Source organism: Myotis yumanensis, unplaced genomic scaffold (assembly GCF_028538775.1).
Source record: "Myotis yumanensis isolate MYYU_CA2020_CCGP unplaced genomic scaffold, mMyoYum1.0.hap1 SCAF_8, whole genome shotgun sequence".
In the NCBI taxonomy this organism is placed as follows: domain Eukaryota; kingdom Metazoa; phylum Chordata; class Mammalia; order Chiroptera; family Vespertilionidae; genus Myotis; species Myotis yumanensis.
In genome coordinates, this window is record NW_027223759.1 from 6,514,687 (window position 1) to 6,535,924 (window position 21,238).

General features: G+C 43.8%; 1 protein-coding gene across 1 annotated transcript in view; it reads right to left on the minus strand.

Annotated features, from left to right (window-relative positions):
- The window catches only part of PGAP1 (post-GPI attachment to proteins inositol deacylase 1), a 56,561-nt gene extending 38,434 nt beyond the window's left edge, over window positions 1-18,127 (minus strand). The window contains exons 1-7 of the mRNA XM_070421746.1: window positions 17,957-18,127; window positions 11,315-11,468; window positions 10,210-10,385; window positions 6,825-6,996; window positions 5,216-5,373; window positions 2,723-2,775; window positions 1,236-1,302 (exon numbers count right to left, since the gene is read on the minus strand). Of these exons, the coding sequence (XP_070277847.1) occupies window positions 1,236-1,302; window positions 2,723-2,775; window positions 5,216-5,373; window positions 6,825-6,996; window positions 10,210-10,385; window positions 11,315-11,468; window positions 17,957-18,103 (927 nt within the window). The 5' untranslated portion in view covers window positions 18,104-18,127. The remainder of the gene's footprint in view (window positions 1-1,235; window positions 1,303-2,722; window positions 2,776-5,215; window positions 5,374-6,824; window positions 6,997-10,209; window positions 10,386-11,314; window positions 11,469-17,956) is intronic.
- Between the last annotated feature and the right edge of the window lie 3,111 nt (window positions 18,128-21,238).

A 21,238-nucleotide genomic window follows, 5' to 3' on the forward strand; every position in this document is an offset into this window, starting at 1 on the left:
AAACAGGATGTACAAAATAGAATATAATTCTCTCGGAATTGTATGACTAGCGTGGAGGAAAGTGGAATTTAACTTCATTGATGCAAACTCTATACGTCAATCAATTCAGTCTGATACAAAATTAGTTTTGTTTTTTTAAAGCAGCCACATCTGACGGCAATCAATTAAAGCCACAGGTCTTTCAACCAAAATTTCAGTTAAGTCATCTCTCCCATCCTTATTCTCTCTCTAGAAGATCCATCCACTCACATTCTCAGCTCTGATGTTTATGCTGATGACCATCAAAAATGACACTAATTCTGATTCCTGGGGACCTCATGTTTGGGGATGATTATGGCGTGAGTTCTAGTTTCCCTGCTTTTCCTCCTAGATCACATGCTTCCTGATGAGCAATCATATCCTAACATAGTCCAGTCCATTACATATACTGAGTTTGTGAAACAGAACTCGGTTTCATAATAGTTTGATTCTTAGCACTATTAGTTATCAAAAACTTCTCATTTGTCCTTAAAATGTGTCTATAATATACTTATCCTTACAGAATTATAATTTATTATACACTTATATTAGAGTTTTCTCATCTTAGAATTTAATGGAACACGAGATTTGATTTATTCAACTGCAGATCTTTGGATCCTATCAGAAAGGTAAAGATGCTTTCCAAAAAAAGTCAAACAAAAATGTCTAATAGGATAGATCATGAGATCTATAATACATTACTAAAAAGGACAAAATAATAAGTATTTCCCTTAATTAAAGCTAAAAGACTATATATAAAAATTTAAACAGTAAAGGAGAAGAACTGGGGGAAGATTTAAGGAATCTGTCATTTTTCATTTTCATTGCATTCTTTTAAAAACTTTTACTGAATTTACTTGGGGGGAGGCATTGGTTAAAGATGACATATGTTTCAAGTGTACAATTCTATAATACATCTTCTGCATATAGTATTGTGTGTTCACCCCTAAAGTCAAGTCTCCTTCCATCACAATGTATCCCCCTCACCCTCTTCTACCTCTCCCACCCTCTTTTTCCTCCATTGCATTCTATTAATTATTATTAGTGGTCAAAGTATTATCAGATAAAAATAGAGGTATTCCCATTTTGAAAGTCATTATAAGTCATCATAAGGTGTAGGCTTCTAGTTGCATCGAAGTATAAAATGTATTAACTTCACCACTGCTGCAACCAAGCTCTCACTTTACTGAAATCATTGCTAGTTTAAGAATACATACTTGTTTAGTGTCAGCATCAATCAGATCAAAGAATGCTCGAATTGTAGTCAACTGCAACTGTTTACACCTGAAGAATAAGATGTGTTACAAAGGAAACGTTAAAAATATGCTTTTGATACAAACACACATACTTCCATTATTTAATCAAATATCTGTGGTTGCTTTAGTGCTGTAAATGCTAAAATTATTTAAGAAATCATTATTACCAATTACATATCTTAAAGTTGAAACAATAAAAATGAGGCAAATTAAATCTTCCTGGATGTCTGGCAGTAGACCCGTTTGGGTCCCTCCATCTCCCCTACACTTCCGTGTCTGCACAGCTATAGTGTCCTCTACCCATGTTCACATGCCTGCACTGGCTGGTTCTTGCAGATGCCACTGACCACAGAGCTGGAGGAAGGTGAAAAAGAGGATCTTTGAGCCAAAACACAGAGAGATAAGATTCTGGGGTCTAGGTCAAGCATGTGAAACTCAACATGGGGCCCACAACGAATATTTTTGCGGCCCAGCCAATATAACGGTATGTGAGAAGCGTTTTAACAGGATTTTTACAATATCCTGTTATACATAATTATCAATAACGAACTACAATGTTAGCTAATGACTGATTACTATAATTGTGTTGCATTCATTTCCCTTACACGCCTTACATGCAGGCGCACCATTTCTCTCCACTAATACTAACAGCAAATATTCTAGCAGCCGATGGCCACGTCATTAGTCTTGTACTGACTTGTTTGGTGTGCACAACAGGAAATATTTCGCTTTTGGAGAACAAGAAAAATAGGTTTATTTGCATTATGCTTATTTGTGCAGTTATTCAGCGTCTGGTAAGTTAATGTTCAAGAAAAAAATATTAATTTTCATTAAAATTTTCTATTATTTTATGTTAAGAATGACTCATTTATTTCAGCCCTTTATAATCAGTATGTCTCTATCGAAATGAACCTATGTATCTATGAAAATTGAAGCTTTTGTTTTTTTGCGGCACACATACACTTACACCTTGTTTGTTTGGCCCGTGTTAGCCCTTGAGTTTGACATGCGTGGTCTAGGTATTTCTTGATCTATATTTAATCTCTTTCTTTATTATGTTAAGGGTAAATCTAATTCCTAGTTGGTGTTCCATGTGCTACTCTAGAATAACCAATGCTGCATCCATCAAGTCCCTGAGTTTGGTGACTGGCCGAGAGCTCTGATGTCCTACAAGTACCTTTGATTCTGCCCAAATATGACAAACTAAAATTTTGATATTTGACGCTAGTTTCATTTGAGACTGATGCTACTGGTTCTGAGATGATGACCTCGGTTGTCAAGGAAACCCTGGTCACACTGAGACAAGAGCCAAGTTTAGAGTTCTAAGCCCCTAAATTAACCTATCTCCCAAATCTATGAATAAAGCTCTAAGAACGTTAACAAACTAATCAATGCACTGCTGAGAAAGAGGACCACCAGAAGCCATCAGAGTAAGGTACACGACATACCACACAATGGAGAGGTGATCTGTGGAGACCCAGGTCTTAGGCACTGCTGAGCTCTGAAAGGAAAGAAACAAACAAAAAATCAAACTTAAGAAAAGCACATTCCTTATCCTCCAAAAGGCTTGAGATTCTTACAAGCTTATATTTAGAAACATGTAGCATTAGTTTCACTAGGTTATGACGCACAGACATTTTTAAATGATGCATTCTTTGTAAAAGACGATCCAAAAATATTAAGATATTTCTCGCATAAAATAATTCTGTCATTACTGCTTAGTCACACTTACATTATCCTTTAAAAATTATTAAAGCACCCAGATTTCCTTTCTGAGTTTAATGCTTCTTTTTTACTCTAACAAGAGGCCGAGTTTATGATTCTTTAAAAATCCTAGTTTATGGGTAAATTACAATAGACATTTTAGTAATTTTAGCTCTGACTAGATTACCACTTGGTAAAGTCTAAGATGCTACTTCTTAATCAGAGTGTGCCTTAGAAATGCTTAAGCCTGGAGAGGTTTTCCAAAAGACGTATGTCTGATCACAGTATCAAAACTACCCAATCAGACTCTCACAAGTGGGGTCCAGGCCTGCTTATATAGAAAAATTCACTAGCTGAATTTTTACTAACTGGAGAGACAAGGGCAAAAGCTCCTAAAAATGTACTATTTGCAGAAGGCTTTCTGACAATGCCATAACACCCTCCAATCAGGCTCTGAAGTGGGAGGAATCTATAGCTTACTTGTTGAACCTAATAAAACATTAGGTATCTTACTCAGGAATTCCTGCTGGCAGCTTATGTAACACGTTAAGACAACCAGAATTCACTGTAGTTCTAGGATGATGCTAGGTGCTCAGTTGAGTAAGAACTCACAGTAGACAACACTTAGCACTCCCAAGAACATACAACGGGCTCTCAAACTTCAGTCATTTGTCTAGCCCCAGTGGATGTAAATGTCACTTAACCGTTCTTGAGATAATCATTAAAACACTGTTATGTCTTCATAATTTTTTTTAAGTGAACATACTTTAAAACGTGAAAGACCTTAGACTATTTGGGAGCTAAAAAAACTAAAGCGAACTCAAGTAATAAAAAAACCAGCTTTGAGAAAACTCCCTAAGAGGTAAAATATTTTCATCAGAAATACAAGCTGCCTTGAAGACAATACATTATCAAATGGGTTAGAAAACAGGGACACACACACACACACACACACACACACACACACACACACACACAGAGTTGAAAAGACCAAAGTTCTTTTAAAAATAAGCTGCAGGATGTGGTATCAATACAGCACCATGGGCCAGACCAAGCTCAGGAAATTAGCTACATGATATGAATGATGACTACATCTGTGTTTTACAGAGTTGACATTTAATCTTTTGAGGGATTCCAGCAAACATCTGCCCAAAACATTCAACACTGAAATAAGATTCGTACCAATAATGAGGTTTGAGAGATTTACCAATTTTGTTCCAAAGCTACTATGGCTAAACCACAACTCCAGTTATAAAACCATGGAGGGTAACAGCAGATGAGCTTAATGGTTTCTGTTCTAGGTATGGCAGGCACTCAGTAAATCCTGCTTCATGAACGCACAGCAATCTAAGGTAGAGCAAAGGGGATCTCCAAAGGGAACAGCCATGCAACAAAGCACCAGCTCCTCCAAAGCAAAAGGAACTATGGATGTTTGTAGAAACTAAGTTCTAGTTGAAGATATATATATGTATATATATATGTATATATATGTATGTGTGTATATATGTATATATGTGTGTGTGTGTGTGTGTGTGTGTATATATATATATATATATATATTGAGTTTAAAAAGTTAAGATCTTAACTGAAAACTTTAAGGTTTAAAAATACAAGAAATAATGTTAAGTCCTAAAAGGAAACTTGAACTCACTTTACAGAGGCTACGTGTTCCAGTTAAAGACCATATACTTGATGTCCTAGCAGGGAAGAATAACCAGCAAATGAATTAATCAGGGTTCTGTTTACACCGCCAAAGCTAATTTTTAAATTTTAGAATGGGTAAAACTTCATTCAAGCTTAGCAATCCAGAGTATGTGATATGTTTACTACTCCACTACCACCGCAGACAGCAGAGCACTCATGTAACAGAGGCCCCTGGACATCAGTCCACACTTCCTTAAACTTACAACTCTCATCAATGCACAGGCTCTTATTTTGAACAAGATGCAATTATTTCTCATAAATAAGCGTTCTTTTCATAAAGTCTCTAAGGTCACTTTTAGTTTCTATGGACATAGGCATCCATGCCTCTGCCTTCCCAACATGTCATATTTATCCATTCATCTTCTCTGCCCCCCTCCCCCCCGCCACGCACACGCAGGCACACACACACGAGCACCATGGCAGCACTACGCCAACCCAGCAGTCATTTCCAAGCAGCAACAGGTTACTTCTCCATTCATGCCCCACTGTGTTCACCATGCCACTATTTCAGTAGAGTCTTTTAAAAAGATTACCACAACAGATAAGGCACCGGTATGATGGCTTAGTTTTGGCAGAAAAGTCAGTCCGGAGCGAACTTGGTAATCCCGGAATCCTCCAGCTACAGAAAGCGTGGTTAAATTTATGTGTCTAGCATTTAGAATCCAATAGTTGTTTACAGTCATATAAAAATCTGGTAGAAAAAAAAGACACATTAAAAATTAGTGGCCATTCCCTGCAACAAGATACACTGTTATATTCATGATATATCTATAATATTAATATTAAACAGAACTTCTAAGCCATCTGAACTATAAATAAAAGTTTTACCACAATTAAGATAATGCAAATTTTTATAGGGTAAGAAGTGGAGTAAATTTACTGATCGGGAAAAGAATTATTTCTTTCCAAATATTTTCTCCTATTCTCATAAACTTGCAACAAGCAGTGAAGACACTATTTGACTTTAATAAAAAGGCGAGACAGGCATTTAGTTCTTACCCTGTGACACCATTTGATTACATGACAGCAAGCATAAACTCGTACTGTTCATTTAAAATTCCCTGCAACATTATAGTATTATCCGTAATTTTATTTCTTCTATTATAGCAGGGTATCTAAATTAAGAAGCAGTATCTCCCGAAACCGGTTTGGCTCAGTGGATAGAGTGTTGGCCTGCGGACTGGAAGGTCCCGGGTTCGATTCCGGTCAAGGGCATGTACCTGGGTTGCGGGCACATCCCCCGTGGGAGATGTGCAGGAGGCAGCTGATCGATGTTTCTCTCTCATCGATGTTTCTAACTCTCTATCTCTCTCCCTTCCTCTCTGTAAAAAATCAATAAAATATATTAAAAAAAAAAAAAAAAAGAAGCAGTATCTTCTATAATAATAATAAAAGCGTAATATGCGAATTAGACCAGACAGCCAGACAAAGCTGGGGCTGTGAGGGCTGAGCCCCTTGCATGAATTCTGTGTGCCGGGCCTCTAGTAGCATATAAAAGTTAAGAGTACAGGGCCAGGAACAAGTTTACCAGGGTCAAGTACTAGCTCCACTATTTTCTTGCCACGTGACTTTGGGCATGAACTTTATCTTGGACTTTTTTTTTTTCTATCCATTAACATGGGGATAACAATGGTCCTACCTCAAAGGATCTAAGGATTAAGTGACATAATAACACATCAGGTAAAGTCTTTAACACAATACCCAAACCATAGTAAGAGCTCAATAAATATTCACAATTCTACCTCACCGCATGCAGTGGTAGCAGGACTCTTTATGAAAAACAAGACATTCCTAGTATTTTACTTAAAAATAAGCTTATTTTGAATAGAGTCCTGGCAAGTTAACAAAACACAGAAGTTTAAACAAACTTTAAGAGCCAGGGAGTCATCCTCAAGAATAACTGAGCGGAAGCCTACGTGCCCAGGGACGACCAGACCTGCCATCACGTTAAGGTGCCATCGACAGAGAAAACTCACAGCAGTTTCAACGACGAGCCGAAGCTGAAAGTCAGAGAGGCAGAGGTGGAGGTGATCTGCGACAGCTGCTTCCACATGGATGCACCGGTAGCGCTCTCTAAAGGGAGCAGCTGCAAGGATTCGTGTTAATCTAAAGGCCAGTCAGTGTTTATGTAACAGCACTCACCTGTAATGAACCGGTCTAAGGGCATCACGGGAGCCACATGAGGGGTGGCTTGTGTAATAAGAAGATTCAGCAGATCTTGTTTAAAATTTTTCAGTGTAAGCAATGCCCTTGCAACAAGGCCACCCATAGAATGACCAATTATCGCCACACTTTTTGGAGCAAATTCTTGACCCTATTAAAAAAAAAAAAAACCAACACATAATTAACAGTATCATAAAGACAATACTAAATACATCTCTCTAAATATGAGCAATTTTATAGAAAAAACTAGAGGCCTGGAGCACGGATTCATGCACCGGTGGGATCCCTCAGCCTGGCCTGCGCCCTCTCGCAATCTGGGACCCCTTGAGGGATGTTGGACCGCCGGTTTTGGCCTGGTCCCCGCAGGCAAGGCTGAGGGACCCCACTGGTGCACGAATTCATGCACGGAGCCTCTAGTATGCATATAAGGTCTTTGGTTTATCTCTTCCCCCGCTCCCACCTCTCCCCTTCCCTCTAAGATTCATCAGTCTGTTCCATGTTTCCATGCCTGTGTGTTGAGTGTCTGCCCCCTGATGGTTAGTGCGTGTCATAGCTACCAGTCTAACAGTCGAAAGGTCACTTAGGCTTTTATATACATAGATAAACTATTTATCTAACCTCCTATCATGAGATACAGAAACACATTTTCGTGTAATTAGTGTGTACATACTATTTTGTGTTCTGCCAAACATTTTTTCAAATATTTTTTTATTTATTGATTTTTTACAGAGAGGAAGGGAGAGGGATAGGGAGTTAGAAACATCGATGAGAGAGAGACACTGATCAGCTGCCTCCTGCACACGTCCTACTGGGGATGTGCACGCAACCAAGGTACATGCCCCTGACCGGACTTGAACCTGGGACCTTTCAGTCTGCAGGCCGACGTTCTATCCACTGAGCCAAACTGGTCAGAGCTGTCAAACATTTTTAATAGCCATGCTTTGAATTTCTGAACCAAAATCAGAAAACTTGGGTCTAGCAAATCATGTTTCACTATTTGTTATATTGGATGTAAGAGTTGTAATTATATTTGGTGCATACCACAATATTAGATTTTATAGGGTCATTTATTAAAAATTAGAAATACCACAGAAAAGCTAGAAAAATTATGGTTGTCATAGCAATATACTACCACATCATATTGACACACCTCATCAAATCATTTCCCTATTATGCACCTGGGTTTAAAATAAACCAATGTTCCATAACATTTATTCACTGACATATTTTATTTCTTGAATAAGTATCCTATATAATAAAACCCTAATATGCAAATTGATTGAACATCAGAACGACCCGTCACTATGACGTGCATTTATCACCGGGGGCAGACGCTCAATGCAGGAGCTGCCCCAGACGCTACTACATTGAGCGTCTGCCGGAGAGGTGGGGTGGGGGGTAGGGCCTCCAGCCAAGGCGGGTGCCAGCAGATGGCCCTGATTGCTGGCCAGGCCTACGGACCCTATCCTATATATTGGGAACAGTCTCTTAGATTTAAAAATTAAAACCTAGCAAGACTACTCTAACACTGAAAAAACAGGATGATACAGCGATGACATGCATGGACTCTGGCTTGCACATTTGGTGGTCAGCTCTGATTCTGACACTTATAACTGTGTGACAAAGCCAATTACTTAACTTCTCTCTGCTTCAGTTTTTCCACCCATAAGATGGAAAAATGGTACTACTGCCTCAGAAGGATCGTGTTACGTACTACTTTTTATAGTCAGGGCAAAAAAATGTAGCTGTCGACACAACAGCAAGACGCCTTTCACCTGTATGAAAAGTGTGGTCACTGGTGCATGCAGCATCCCGGATTGCGAGAGGGATGTCGACTGCCAGTTTAGGCCCAACATCCTCCGAGGGGTCCCGGATTGCAAGAGGATGCAGGCTGGGCTAAGGGACACCCTCCCCCCGCCCCGTGCACGAATTTCGTGCACCAGGCCTCTAGTCGCATTTAAAAAAATTTCTTCTGTCTCCACACCAGTATCCTGTACTACGACCAAACTTTTGCTCATCGTCCTCCATACCAATCCTTCATCTATGCCTTCTCTCCTGTTCGTCTGAATAAATGGGCCTTGTGCAGAAAACGGCTAACACAGTAGGCCTGAAACTGCTATCCTTAGAATGGACGGCATTAAGTTAGGCTCTGCTCTGCAATCTGGGACCTTAGATTTTGGGAGGGTTCCCATCATTCCCTAAATGACAAAAATGGCTCACCATGCCAAAACTGTGCAAACAATATCCTTTATGCTGATCACTACTGCCCTCCGGGTGGGGTTTTGGTACGTGGTGGGCATAGGATGTTTATATAACCAGCCCCCAAATAAAACTCTTGAGCAGTGAATCTCTATTGAGCTGCTCTCAGAGACAACATCCTCAGCCATGTGCTTTCTGGGGTCACCTGAATGCCCAATGTGTTCAATAGGTCTTTCCGCTCTAGCTGGTCAGAACGCCTATTCCCACACCAGGTGGCCTCTGAAATCTCAATTCAGCTCACGATTCCCCAGCAGCTGTTTCCTGCCAGGACTTGCGCTGGGGCACACCAAGGGAAGAATGGCTCTCCCAGGTACGTAGCTGTATTTTACCTCTGACACTGTTTAGAACTGCTGGCACAGAATGAGTGTCAGCCTGTTTTACTGCTCTTTTAAACTGCACCTCAGGTGGACACACCCCATCACTTCCTCCTTGGTATGCCACTGCCTGGTACTACTTCTTGACCTGCGCATACACAGCGTAGCATTCAGAGATCGAAAAAGGCAAATTTCTAGAGCGCCTATCTCTGCTTAATTTTCTTCTTTCCCACAACGCTGATCAGAAATCTCGCCAATTTTTCAGTAGCCCCCAAATTCCAGTCTCTGCCTTCTTTGGCTCGGCGATACCATGTGCTGGCTTGATCTCCACCTGCTTGCCCCGCGACCTAGAAAATGTTTCCAGGCAGAAAGCCAGAGCAGTTATGGAACTCGCTCCACACGGTACCTTTCTTCAAAGATCACAGTCCTCTACTGCTTGTGGTTGTCCAACACCTGAAAGCAAGTACTTCAGCTATCTTGACTAGCTTTAGAGTTGGTTACATAAGAAAGTGGTCTTCCTAGTACCAGCTGTGCAGTCATAACTAGAAACAGAAATTCATACTAAAGGTTTCTGGAAATACCCTGCACTCCTCATTTATAATAGTTAAAAGAATTTCCCCCCTATGTTCACAGGAAAGGCTTCTTGTCAATTCAATTTAAACTTTAAAAACCACCAATGAATTCAAAACCACCAATGAATATAAACAAATGATTTACAATATGCTGAGTGCCTCTGAAAAGGAAAGATGCTAGCAGGCTGATCACGACTGACTTGCGAGCTTCTCTCTTACCTTGTAGAGTTTGAGAATTGCTTTAATGCACTCATGCACGAACTTGGTCTGCTTCTGAAGACTTCCCCCATACAGTGCCACCAGTTCTTCGTTGAAGTTCACACTGAAGAAGTCAAAGTGGTACTTGAAGTCGATGTCTTCTGCTTTTCTCAGCGCAATGGAGCCGATGGACCGCACTGCACAGGGAAGGGGTAAAGTGCACATTAAACAAGGATTTTTGCGCTATAATAATGGTTTTGGAGTTTTCCGAGCTTCTGTCTCTTCTGTGGAGCTTAAGGCGAGTGTGAGTGAAACCGTGCTCAGGCCCTTTAAGAGGACGCCTGCGTCTACAGCAGCCTTCTGTCTCCCCTGAACTGGGTCCCTGATGATTTTCACAGCGAGGGACTGTGGGACTCTTTACGGCACTGGTGCTCCAGGCTGGGGAGCCTGGAGTGGGGCTGGGACCCCCTGCTCCTCCTCAGGGGGGACATCTGCAGCTGAGCTATTCCTCCTCATTCGTAACTGCCACACATGGGTGGGACCAGCCCATTTCGAATCTCTGCCCCGTCTAGCAGTCTCAATGTGGCTTCTTCTTTACATCTTAGTTATAGGAGTTCTGTTCAGCTAGTCTTCAGGTGGCTCTAAGGGTGGTGGTTCTATAATTCGGTTATAATTCTGATGTGGTCATGAGAGGAGGCAAGCACATCATTTACCTACTCGGCCATATTGACCAGAAGCTAGAGCTCTGTAGCTTAAAGCTCTGAGAGAAAGAAACCCGTCTCCTCTCTTGTTCAACATCACAGAAACCAGACTTACTTTGCTAGTCAACGCTTCAGGTTCTGTGCTCTGCACCCTCCATCCCCAATGCAAGCTTCTTTCTTCTGCTAATTCCTGAATCCCGGTATCAGCTATTTATCCCACCCACCCCATCCTCTTTTTCTCCTTCTTACGTTTTGCAGAGCGGTCGTCAACATTCTTTTCTATGTATTTCTCACATCTGTTTTTCTACACAAAATGTCCTACGTTTGTGTTTCCAGGATGCCCAGCAGAGGACTTAACAGAATATGTATCTGTTACACTCTTCAACTGCATGTCATAGCTTTCAAAACTGACTGCTGAGACTTACCCTGTTTATAACTTCCAGCATTCCCGGGAAGAAAGAGAACGGGGATTCCTGATAAAGGGAGGATTTTGTGTTCTTCGGCGTAGGATCCTTCTCCATAAAGATATAATTCATACGAAGGGTAGCGTTTTGCCAGTTTCTTTGGAAGTTCTATCTTCTACAGCAAAAATAACAAATAAATGAAATGAAAAATGCAATTTTACTTTAAAGCCAACTTTATTAATACAATTCAGCCACACCATACCCAATTCTGAATTATACAAAGAGTGCAATATAAAAATATTACTGATGATAAAACTGAACTTAATGCACATGACAAACTTTAGTTTATTCATATGGAGAATTAGCCTTGAATTGTGTGGGTTCTGAACCATGTGGTCTTCGGGAAATCATAAAATAGGACTATCTTGAATTCTAATGAAGATAAATTACTCAAAATAGCCACTGACAACAGAAAAACACTGGTGGTAGATGTCAGCAAGTTACAGGGTAACATAATTGAAAATGCATTTAATTTAGTATCAGTGTCAATTATACTTAAACTTAGAAATGATGAAAGCTTCCCATTGCCAAATCAATTCTCTTTCGCTACTTTAAACTGTATTGTGATGTCTCTCCTTTTACTCAGGCCCAATTACATATTCTGGCTGTTACATCATTCCACAGAAAGCAAGTCTGTTTTATATAGTGCAGCTTCCTGACCTCTCCACTTCATATGCTTTGATCTACCATATGCTTAACAAATTAACCTGAACCTTATAGCTATGTCTCGGTCAAGACACGTACTCTCCTCGCACCATAAACATTCCAATGAATTAGCATCGGTTTCAGTTTTCGCAAGCCAGGTGCATGGGTCGTCAGCAAGCGCTAGCCTACTCTGCAGTTCATGTGATCGCATACCAAACGAGCCAGTAACTCACATAACATTTTCCCCACAAAATATAAATTAGGTCTTAATGTCATCCCCCAGAGCTAGGACCTATAAAAGTGGTAGTAAAATGTAAACTTCTTCTGCTCCTTTTTTCAAGGAAAGAAACCATTACAAATGAAACCAGTTACTTTGAACACTAGATTTTATGTAGGTGACATAAATAGATTTAATGATCTAGCAATGCTACACATATGCTTGATAAAAACTTCAACTACTGAATGGATTTTTAAAACTAAATGATAATGACTGCTGTAAAAAACCAGAATTCTGATTATTCACACACACTCCTGAATAGTCCTTTGAGACGATTACCATACACAACCTGTGCCAACAACATCATGAAAACATCTTTAGAGAGAGTGAGCTTACTGGATAAGATACTAGCAACTTTTTATCTCCTCACATATTCAAAATAGAGAAGTGCAAACCCCACTATTTGCTTTATATATGTACATGTACTTTAACTCAAATTAGTTCCCATACTGATTATGCACTGTACGTAATAAAAAATGACATAATGTACTTTTTTCTTTAGTTACAAATTAAGCAAAAAGAAAGCGTGAGACCCCCCTCCCAATTTAGTGAACCACTTGATAGAATAGTAGTATGTGCATATGAGACCATTATTCTTTTTAGGTCAGTAGCTAAACAAAGTTCTTTTGTGTGTGTTGTGGGGTTTTTAAAAAATATTTTTTTATTGATTTCAGAGAGGGAGAGAGATAGAAACAACAATGATGAGAGAGAATCATTAATCAGCTGCCTCCTGCATGCCCCACACTGGGGACCGAGAACAAAACCCAGGTATGTGCCCTGACATAATCAAACTGTGACCTCCTGGTTCATAGGTCAGTGCTCAACCACTGAGCCATGCTTGCTGGGCTAAACAAAGTTTTTAACTGGTTGAAATTTAACTCAGAAAACTATAAAATATACAAAAGAAATATTTAATTCTCTGGAGACAGAAAAACAAGCAAGAGACTATATTTGATATACTTCATAATATACTATTATGAAAGCAATTTTGTAGTGAGAAAGAGTACATTTTTAAAAAATACGAATGCATCCAATATGGAGTAGCAAAAAGTAGAAATGGAAAAAAGGAGATAGAACCAAAAAAAAGTGGGAGTTGTAGGCAAATGACAAAACTGCATTTTCAGACAGAGTTCAAGTTGGGAGTGAGGGGAAGGAAAAAATGGGAGGGGTATTGACTAGATTGAGGACAGGAAAGGAACAGGCATACACAAAGGATGGTGACAAAAAAGAAACAGAAGAGAGATTTGAAAACACATATAGCAACAGGACTCCAATCTACTTTAAACTGATAGTTTTATAGAACGTATATTCAATGAGCACCCCTACCCCCAAAAAAGGCCTCTAATGAAGATTGATTGCTTTTACCCGTAAGTAGTATCCCCACAATGCCACCCTGCTTCCATCCTCCCTTGACTCTGCCTTAGTGCAGGTTCTTATCTCTAATCCAGACCCCTTTCCAAAGACAAAGATTCTGCAAAATTTCCAAGGGCTAGAAAAATACTGATTTAGGAAACTAAAGTCTTTAGGTTAGGATATATCTCTTTTAATTGTGATTTAAAACTGCAAAATAAAAAAAGTTCCACAATTAACCAAAAAGAAAAAAAAATGATCTTGATCCAAATGAATGCAGTTTTTAAGCTCTTACAAAGAGCTGGCCCTCAGCCCTCTGCCCACCTCACTGGTAAGAGGGCCCCAGAGGACTCCAGCTGATAAAAAAGACCCAGGGACAGCGGACTCTCTCAGGCAACTCTCTCCATCATGATCTCCCTGCTACACTCCAGTCCATACTGCTGTCAATAAATACCTTGTTAAAACATACACCTGTGTGTTTCTTCACTGCATACAGAGATGATAAAGGCTTAAGAGAGAGGCCATTAAAACCTGGCTCTAACTAGTCTTATCTAATCTATAATAATAAAAGGGTAATATGCAAATCAACCAAACGGCCGAACAGCAGAACGACCATCTGGACGACCAAGCTATGACATGCACTGTTGCCAGGCCAGCCAAGGCAGATTGGTCTGGGGGCCCCACCATCACCCCATGATCGCCCCACAGAGGTAGGCCCAGGTCATTGGCAGGCGGGGCAATCAATCAGGAGGGGGAGGAGAGGACTCCACAATTGCCCAAAGAGGGAGGCCCAGGCCACCCTCTGCAGGGCGATCGATCGGGGGTGGGGGGGACTCCATGGAACCGGGGAAGGTGTGGTGGCAGACATGGGCAGTGCCAGGCCAAGGTGAGTGCAGGTGGGGGGTGGGGCCACCGCAGAGCTGGGGCCATGAAGCTGGCAGCTAGGGCTGCGAAGCCAGCAGCCGGGGGAAGGAAGGCCTACCCTTGCACGAATTCTGTGCATTGGGCCTCTAGTTTCTTATAACCTATGCTAGAGGCCCAGTGCACGAATTCATGCACAGGTGGGGTCTGGCCGGCCAGGTCCCGATCGGGGCAGATCAGGCTAGGCCTGTTGGGAGGAGGAGCCGGTGGGAAGTTGGCCAGCAGGCCCGCCCCCTATTGGGGTGGGAGGGGCGATCAGGGGCAGGGCCTACTAGGGGGAGGGGCAGTTTGCTGGCCGCAGTGCGTATAATAGCGACTGGTCATTCTGGTCATTATGGCATTCCGGTTGCTAGCTTTTTATATAGATAGATAGATATGCCAGGTTTGTTGGTGGTTGTTGTTAAACCTCACCTGAGGATATTTTTCCATTGATTTTTAGAGAGAGAGGAAGGGAGAGGGAGAGACAGAGAGAAACATTGATGTAAGAGAGACACATTGACTGGTTGCCTCCTGGATGGCCCCCAACCAGGGCCAGGGAACCTGCAACCAAGATACATACCCCTGACCAGAATGGAACCCGGGACCCTTCAGTCCACAGGCCGATGGTCTAATCACTGAGCCAAACTCGCTAGGGCGATATGCCAGGTTTTAAAATCTATTTTTATTATGTTTCAAAATTCAAGATTCAATAGGCTATACATTGAATAGGCTCTCTCATACCCATGGTCCTTTAGCCTTCAGTTTCCTACCAGGAAGGCAACTAATGTTTGCAGTTTGTGTTTCCAGGAATATTTTACACATGTACATACAAGAAAACATGTTCATGGGTTTTTCTCCTTTTTACATAAATGGTAACACACTATACATACTGCTTAGGCAGTGTCTCCTGGGGCCTTGTTTATTCACAAATGCTCTTCTTTACTCCCGCGATCTTCTTGTTTCTGTACCTTATGAACTGTGTACCTTCCACGGCCCAATTCACTACCTCTTTTCTGTGGCTTTTAACTACCAAGATGAACCTGAATGCTCCCCTCTGCAGAGCCCTGGACACACGCTCTTACAGTGAAATTATAACATGTAGCACATTTCAACTATCCATTACATTCACGCTTTCCCCCACTGTATTATAAAGAATAAATTAAAGGCACAAGGTCTGATTCATGTAATTACACCCAGTATCTAGGATATACCCGATACAGTCATTCAATAAATGATTTGTTAAAGAATATGCAAAAGGCAGTAAAAAAAAAAAAAAAAAAAAAAAAGAAGAAAGGCATGAAGAAAGAGAAGAAAACCAACAATTAGGACATCTCATCGAATGGATAGCAATTTGTGAACGACTAGAGTGTTCACTGTAAAATATAAGGAAAAGCAAGCAACATATAAAATAAGTTTAGAACACTTTTATTCATTAAAAGACATATGTCTCTTAATGGAATGACCTCAGTTAACCAGAAATCTCACTGTACTCAAAAGGATTCATTTCTACAGGCAGGTTTTAACTTCTTTGTAAAATAGCCCAACCTCGTGTGCACAACAAAGGGGCTAAGGTGCAAATATCAATAGCACTGTAGAGAATTAATGCAGCTTCTTACATAATGAAAATAAAACTCTACCCAAAAAATGTGGATCCAAAACTCCTGCCACCATAATGAACATCATTATCAGAATGTAAAGCCTCGAAAGGGCGATTTGAACCAAATTAAGTAAATACAGACACAATAACAGAAAGCCAAACAGCTCTTTTGCATGAGCCACACTAGTTTTCCGTGTCTTGCCAATTTTACGAGACACGAAATCCAACTGTGAGGTCCATATGCTTTGTTCCCAACACTAAGCAATTCTACTACTGCAAACATTAAACTAGCTTCAGCGATGGTGGGCAATCTAAATATAAGTGGGAATCAGCACACTGTTTCACAATAATTTTATTTTAACCGAACTCTCCAAGGCAGTGCAAACCTAAGTTGACCTACTTCAATCTACTGGGAGTTTCCTAATTACTAAACCACATAAAAATCAAAGGTGATTGTAAAGGCTCTATTTTCACTTTTAAAAAATCTAAACTAGAAGCCCAACTACTGAACTATATACAGACTCTGATAAAAATAAACCAGCATATTTGCTTAGAAATTAAGAGACAACAGTAACGTTATAATTTCCTTCAGTAGCATCTGATATCACACCCCCTTATAAGCACGGATGCAGAACGAAGGTAAGAATCTCAAGACAAATAAAATCTAAACTAGAACTCTGCCCATGGGAAAGGAAGCTCGCCAGCAGTTTAAATCTTAAGCAGTTTTAACATCGGAATAATAGCAGCATAATCAAATATCTCCTCCATAATGATCTGTACACAGAAGCAACCACGATCGGCATACTTCACCGTAAAGAAAAAAAAAATCTGCTATGGTTTTAAAAGTATACTACCAATGCATTTTATCAATATGTGTTATATATAGTATATATACATCTTGGGGGAGGAGGCTATTATGTATTCCTTAATTGGGAGACGCGTTTAGAAATAAAAGATTCACTCGTGGGGGAATGTCTTCGGGCAGTTCTGTCAGCAGTCACAGCCTCTTACAGCTGCCCATGAGTGAAATTCTCCAGTCTCCCATGCTGAACTGCTAAGCGATCGAGACTGAAAATGTTCAAAATGGAACGGAAGAGGTGGGGGCGGAGGGAGAGGGAGAGAAGGGCCCCTCTCTCTTAAATAGCAAACACGGTGAGAGAGAGAGAAAAAAAACAAACATGAGAGAGATCTGGAACGTCATCGGTAAGAGGCGACACGCATGAACGCAGGCGTGCATGCACACGCACAGACCCGCTGAGCAAGAGGCTCCGCAAAACCCGCGCAGGCGGGAACCCCGACAGTTTTCCATGCATGTGCTCGTCGGGTGAGCCTTGCACCCAGAGGCGAACCCGGAGCCCCCGAGGCCGCCCCGGGAACTGTGCAGCCACTGCCCGCCCTGCAGGAGCGCGGTCCCTTCCAGACACCTCTGGGCGAGCTGCCACGCACACCGCTGGGCGCGCGGGAGCAGAGGCGGGTCGGGGCACCTGTGAGCGCAGGGACGCGGGGGAGACGCGGTTTGGACGCAGGGAGAGGGGCTGAGAATGGAGGGGGGTGAAGCCCGTGCATGGCATCTGGGATCTGGAAGAGGGCAGCCGGGCAGGGGAGCAGTTCCGAGCGGGGCAGCGAGGATGCTCGGGGAACCTAGGAAACACCCATCGTGGAGAAAGGACACAAAGGGCAGGCGAGGGAAGCGAGGGGGGTCCCGCCGTCTCCGGGGCGGACAAGGCAGAGGCCGGGTGGGGAGGAGCGGGGCGCAGAGGCGCGGGGAGCCCGGGCGGAGGAAACCCGGGGACGCGCCGGGCGGGCGCGCCCAGGTGCGAGGGCGGCGCCTCACCTGGAACTCCGGGTACTCGAACATGTAGCTCATGCTGCACTTGTTCTCCTCGAAGCCGAAGAAGACGTCCCACAGCCCCAGGGTGGCCATGCCGACCATGAAGGCGTAAAACGCCAAGTTCCCGAGGTTGACGGAGTGCAGGAACATGGTGCCGGCGCCCGTGCTGCCCGTGCCGCCTCCGCCGCCGCCGCCGCCGGGCACCCAACCCGGACCGCGCGCGCCCCGGACGCCTGGACGCTCCGCCGGAGCCGAGCCCAGCCCGCGCCGCGCGCGCCTGCGCGGACGCCCCGCCGGCCCCCGCCGCCCCCAGTGCGCCTGCGCGCCGCGCCCGCCGCCCGGCACCGCCCGGGAGAGGAGGTGGAGATTGCAGCTGGAGCGCAAATCTGAGCGCCGCGGGGAGAGCGCGCGGGCGGGCGGCGGGGCGGGCTGGGCTCCGGGGAGAGGGGGGAGAGGGGAGGGGCGAGGAGAGGGAAAGGCAGCGGGGGCTGGAAAGGGCAGGGAGAGGCGGGTTGGAGGGGGACCCGGAAAGGAGGGAGGGGGTGATGGAGAGGGGCGATCGGGGGGAGGGGAGGGGAGGGCTGGGGTGGGTGATCCTGGAGACCCAGGAGGGTCGCTGATGCTGAGCTGACCGGCGAGGGGAGGGGGACCTCAGAGCCGAAACGTTGGGACACCTCTCCCTGCGCAGATTAAAAACCCTTCTCGTTCTTTTATTTTTATTTTTGAACCGCCTCTGGCCTCCGCGATGTGGGTTCTCCCCGCGGCCCCGGCACCTTCGCAGCTCCCGGGACCCCGTAGCGGAGGCCCAAACAAATGGCTTTTCCCCCTCTTGGACCGCCCGGCAGGGAACAGCGCACAAAAGCAGCGGCTTATGAAAAGCCACCAGCAGGTCCCCAACTTTCAGTTCTTGGTATGAGAGGGGGAAACTGCATCACAAAAACCGCCGCGAACCTGGAAACAGCGTTACCACAACGTCCCTGAGCCCGAGGCGCCCCAACAGGTGTCTGCGGGACCAGCTGGACGCCGACCGCCTGGCCGCCAGCACCTCCGCCTCCTGGGAGGTTGGATGCACGTTCACGAGGGAGGCAGTGGAGTTTAGGCATCTGCTCAGACTTCCTTCGTTGTGTGACTTCATTCATTCTGAAGAATTGCGGTTTGGCTTTGCACAAAGGAGGGGTAGCAGCAGCTCAAACACCATCCGTAATCGCGGAGAGCGGCATCAAAACACTGGGATGTTAGGAGGAAAAAACCAACAACCACAATGTCACTCTTTAAAGCTGACCCAGAGCAGCTAGTGCGTGTGTGTGTGCGTGTGTGTGTGTGTGTGTGTCACTGCAAAATTCTCCTTAGGATTATTTTAGGCGCTGACTGAATTGCATTTCCCTCGGGCTGATTCCCTGGTATTTTTTTTTTTTTCTGTGCAGAGGAAGTTGGGGCTATTTTATGACACATAAAATCAAAGAATTTTAAAAACTAAAAGCTTATGGTTTATCTTATACAACACCCTGATATTCAGATTTGAGAGCACCTAGGATGTGGAGTGGGATTCGAGGGGGAGGCAGAGCCAGGGATGACAGATCATTTGGGGAAGGGGTTAAGTTTTACGTTAGGAAAAGGCATGCATTGAGTCCGGGCACTTGAGAACATTACAGAATGCCCGCCCGTGTTTCTCCTGGCGTGTCATGACCAGCACACATAAGCCGAGGGTGAATCGATCGCTCTCACCTCAGTGCTGCTTAAACTTCATGCGCCCCGGAATCAAGTGGAGGTTCTGTGTGCCAGCAGAGTCCGGTTCAGTCCTGCTGGAGTGGGGCCCTGCCTTTTGGACAAGCTCCTAAGTGATGCCGGGATCTGGTCCGTGGACTACCCTGAGGGACAAGGACCTCCCTGTCTGAGGACTCGGCCACATGGAGGAACCCTGAACCTGACCACAGAGCTTGCTCTTCTGGGAGCTTCCATGAGTGTGGCTACCTGCTGCCTTTACTGGGCCCCCGCCCTACACCCCCCCCCCCCCCCCCCCCCACACACACACACACACACCACCACCACCACCAGACAGGAGCAGGAGAGAGAGTCAATGGATTCTTCATGTTTGTCATCTTTGTGTTCCTACCTTTTAACTTTCCTTTTTCCTACCCAGCATTCTCCCCTCCTGGCTCCACTTCCTTTCATATTGAAACTAACCCTACTGGGTGAGCATCACCTGCCGCCAGCTGCCAGTGCCGGCAACTTCCTGAACGCGTGCCTTCCGATGCCACGCGCTCTGCTCACCAACTTCCAGCCTCAGGTGAATGCGGTCTGGCTCTGAGCCCTGACACGCGTGTCCCTGAGCTCTGCTGGAGAAAGTGACGAAAGTATTTGAGTTACTGTTCGGAAATATATGTGTGTTTCTGGTCAGCTTTCCTATTCTGCAGACCACCTCTTTTATGAAGCTCCCTACACCGCCTCTTCTTTTTCTGTTAGCAGATTATCAGTACATCCTTCTAGCTTCATATTCATGCCACAGAGATTTTGATTTTCGGGTGCACATTCCTTCAACTCTTTTTTTTTCAAACGTATTTTTATTGATTTCAGAGAGGAAGGGAGAGGGAAAGAGAGATAGAAACATCAATGATGAGAGAGGATCATTGATTGGCTGCCTCCTGCACGCCCCCTACTGCGGATCGAGCCCACAACCCAGGCATGTGCCCTTGACTGGAATCAAACCTGGGACCCTTCAGTCCACAGGATGACGCTATCCACTGAGCCAAACCAACTAGGGCTCCTTCAACTCTTAATTGCCAAGTTTCTCATCTCCATCCTAATTCAGTCAGAACATCTAAAGCACCGAGAGCAATGCCTGGCACCACTGGGACCTGCTGTTCTGAGAGGACATCAGGAGCTCATCCCTCTGCGTGTGCTTTCCCACTCTGTCCCCGCTCCCCTGAAGCATGTACGTGTGCTCAGGTCTTACTAATTTTTAAAAAAGAAAACTCCCCCTGCAACTGCCACCTGTAGCTCTTGCCTTCTCATCGCAGTCAGGGTTCCTACAGGCGTGGCCTTTAAAGCTTAAATTAATGCCGCCTTTCATAAAGGAGAAGGCCATGTAATCATTTGATAATCACCCCTCCACTGAAATACTTAGTAACTGCATTAATGTAACAGTTTTTCGGAAAAACCTGTTAGGTTTGTTTAAGTCCCATTAGCTTTTTTAAAAAAATTATCTTTATTGTTGAAAATATTACAAATGTCCCTTTTCCCCAACTGTTGACCCCCTCCACCCTGCTCCTGCCCCCTCCCCAGACC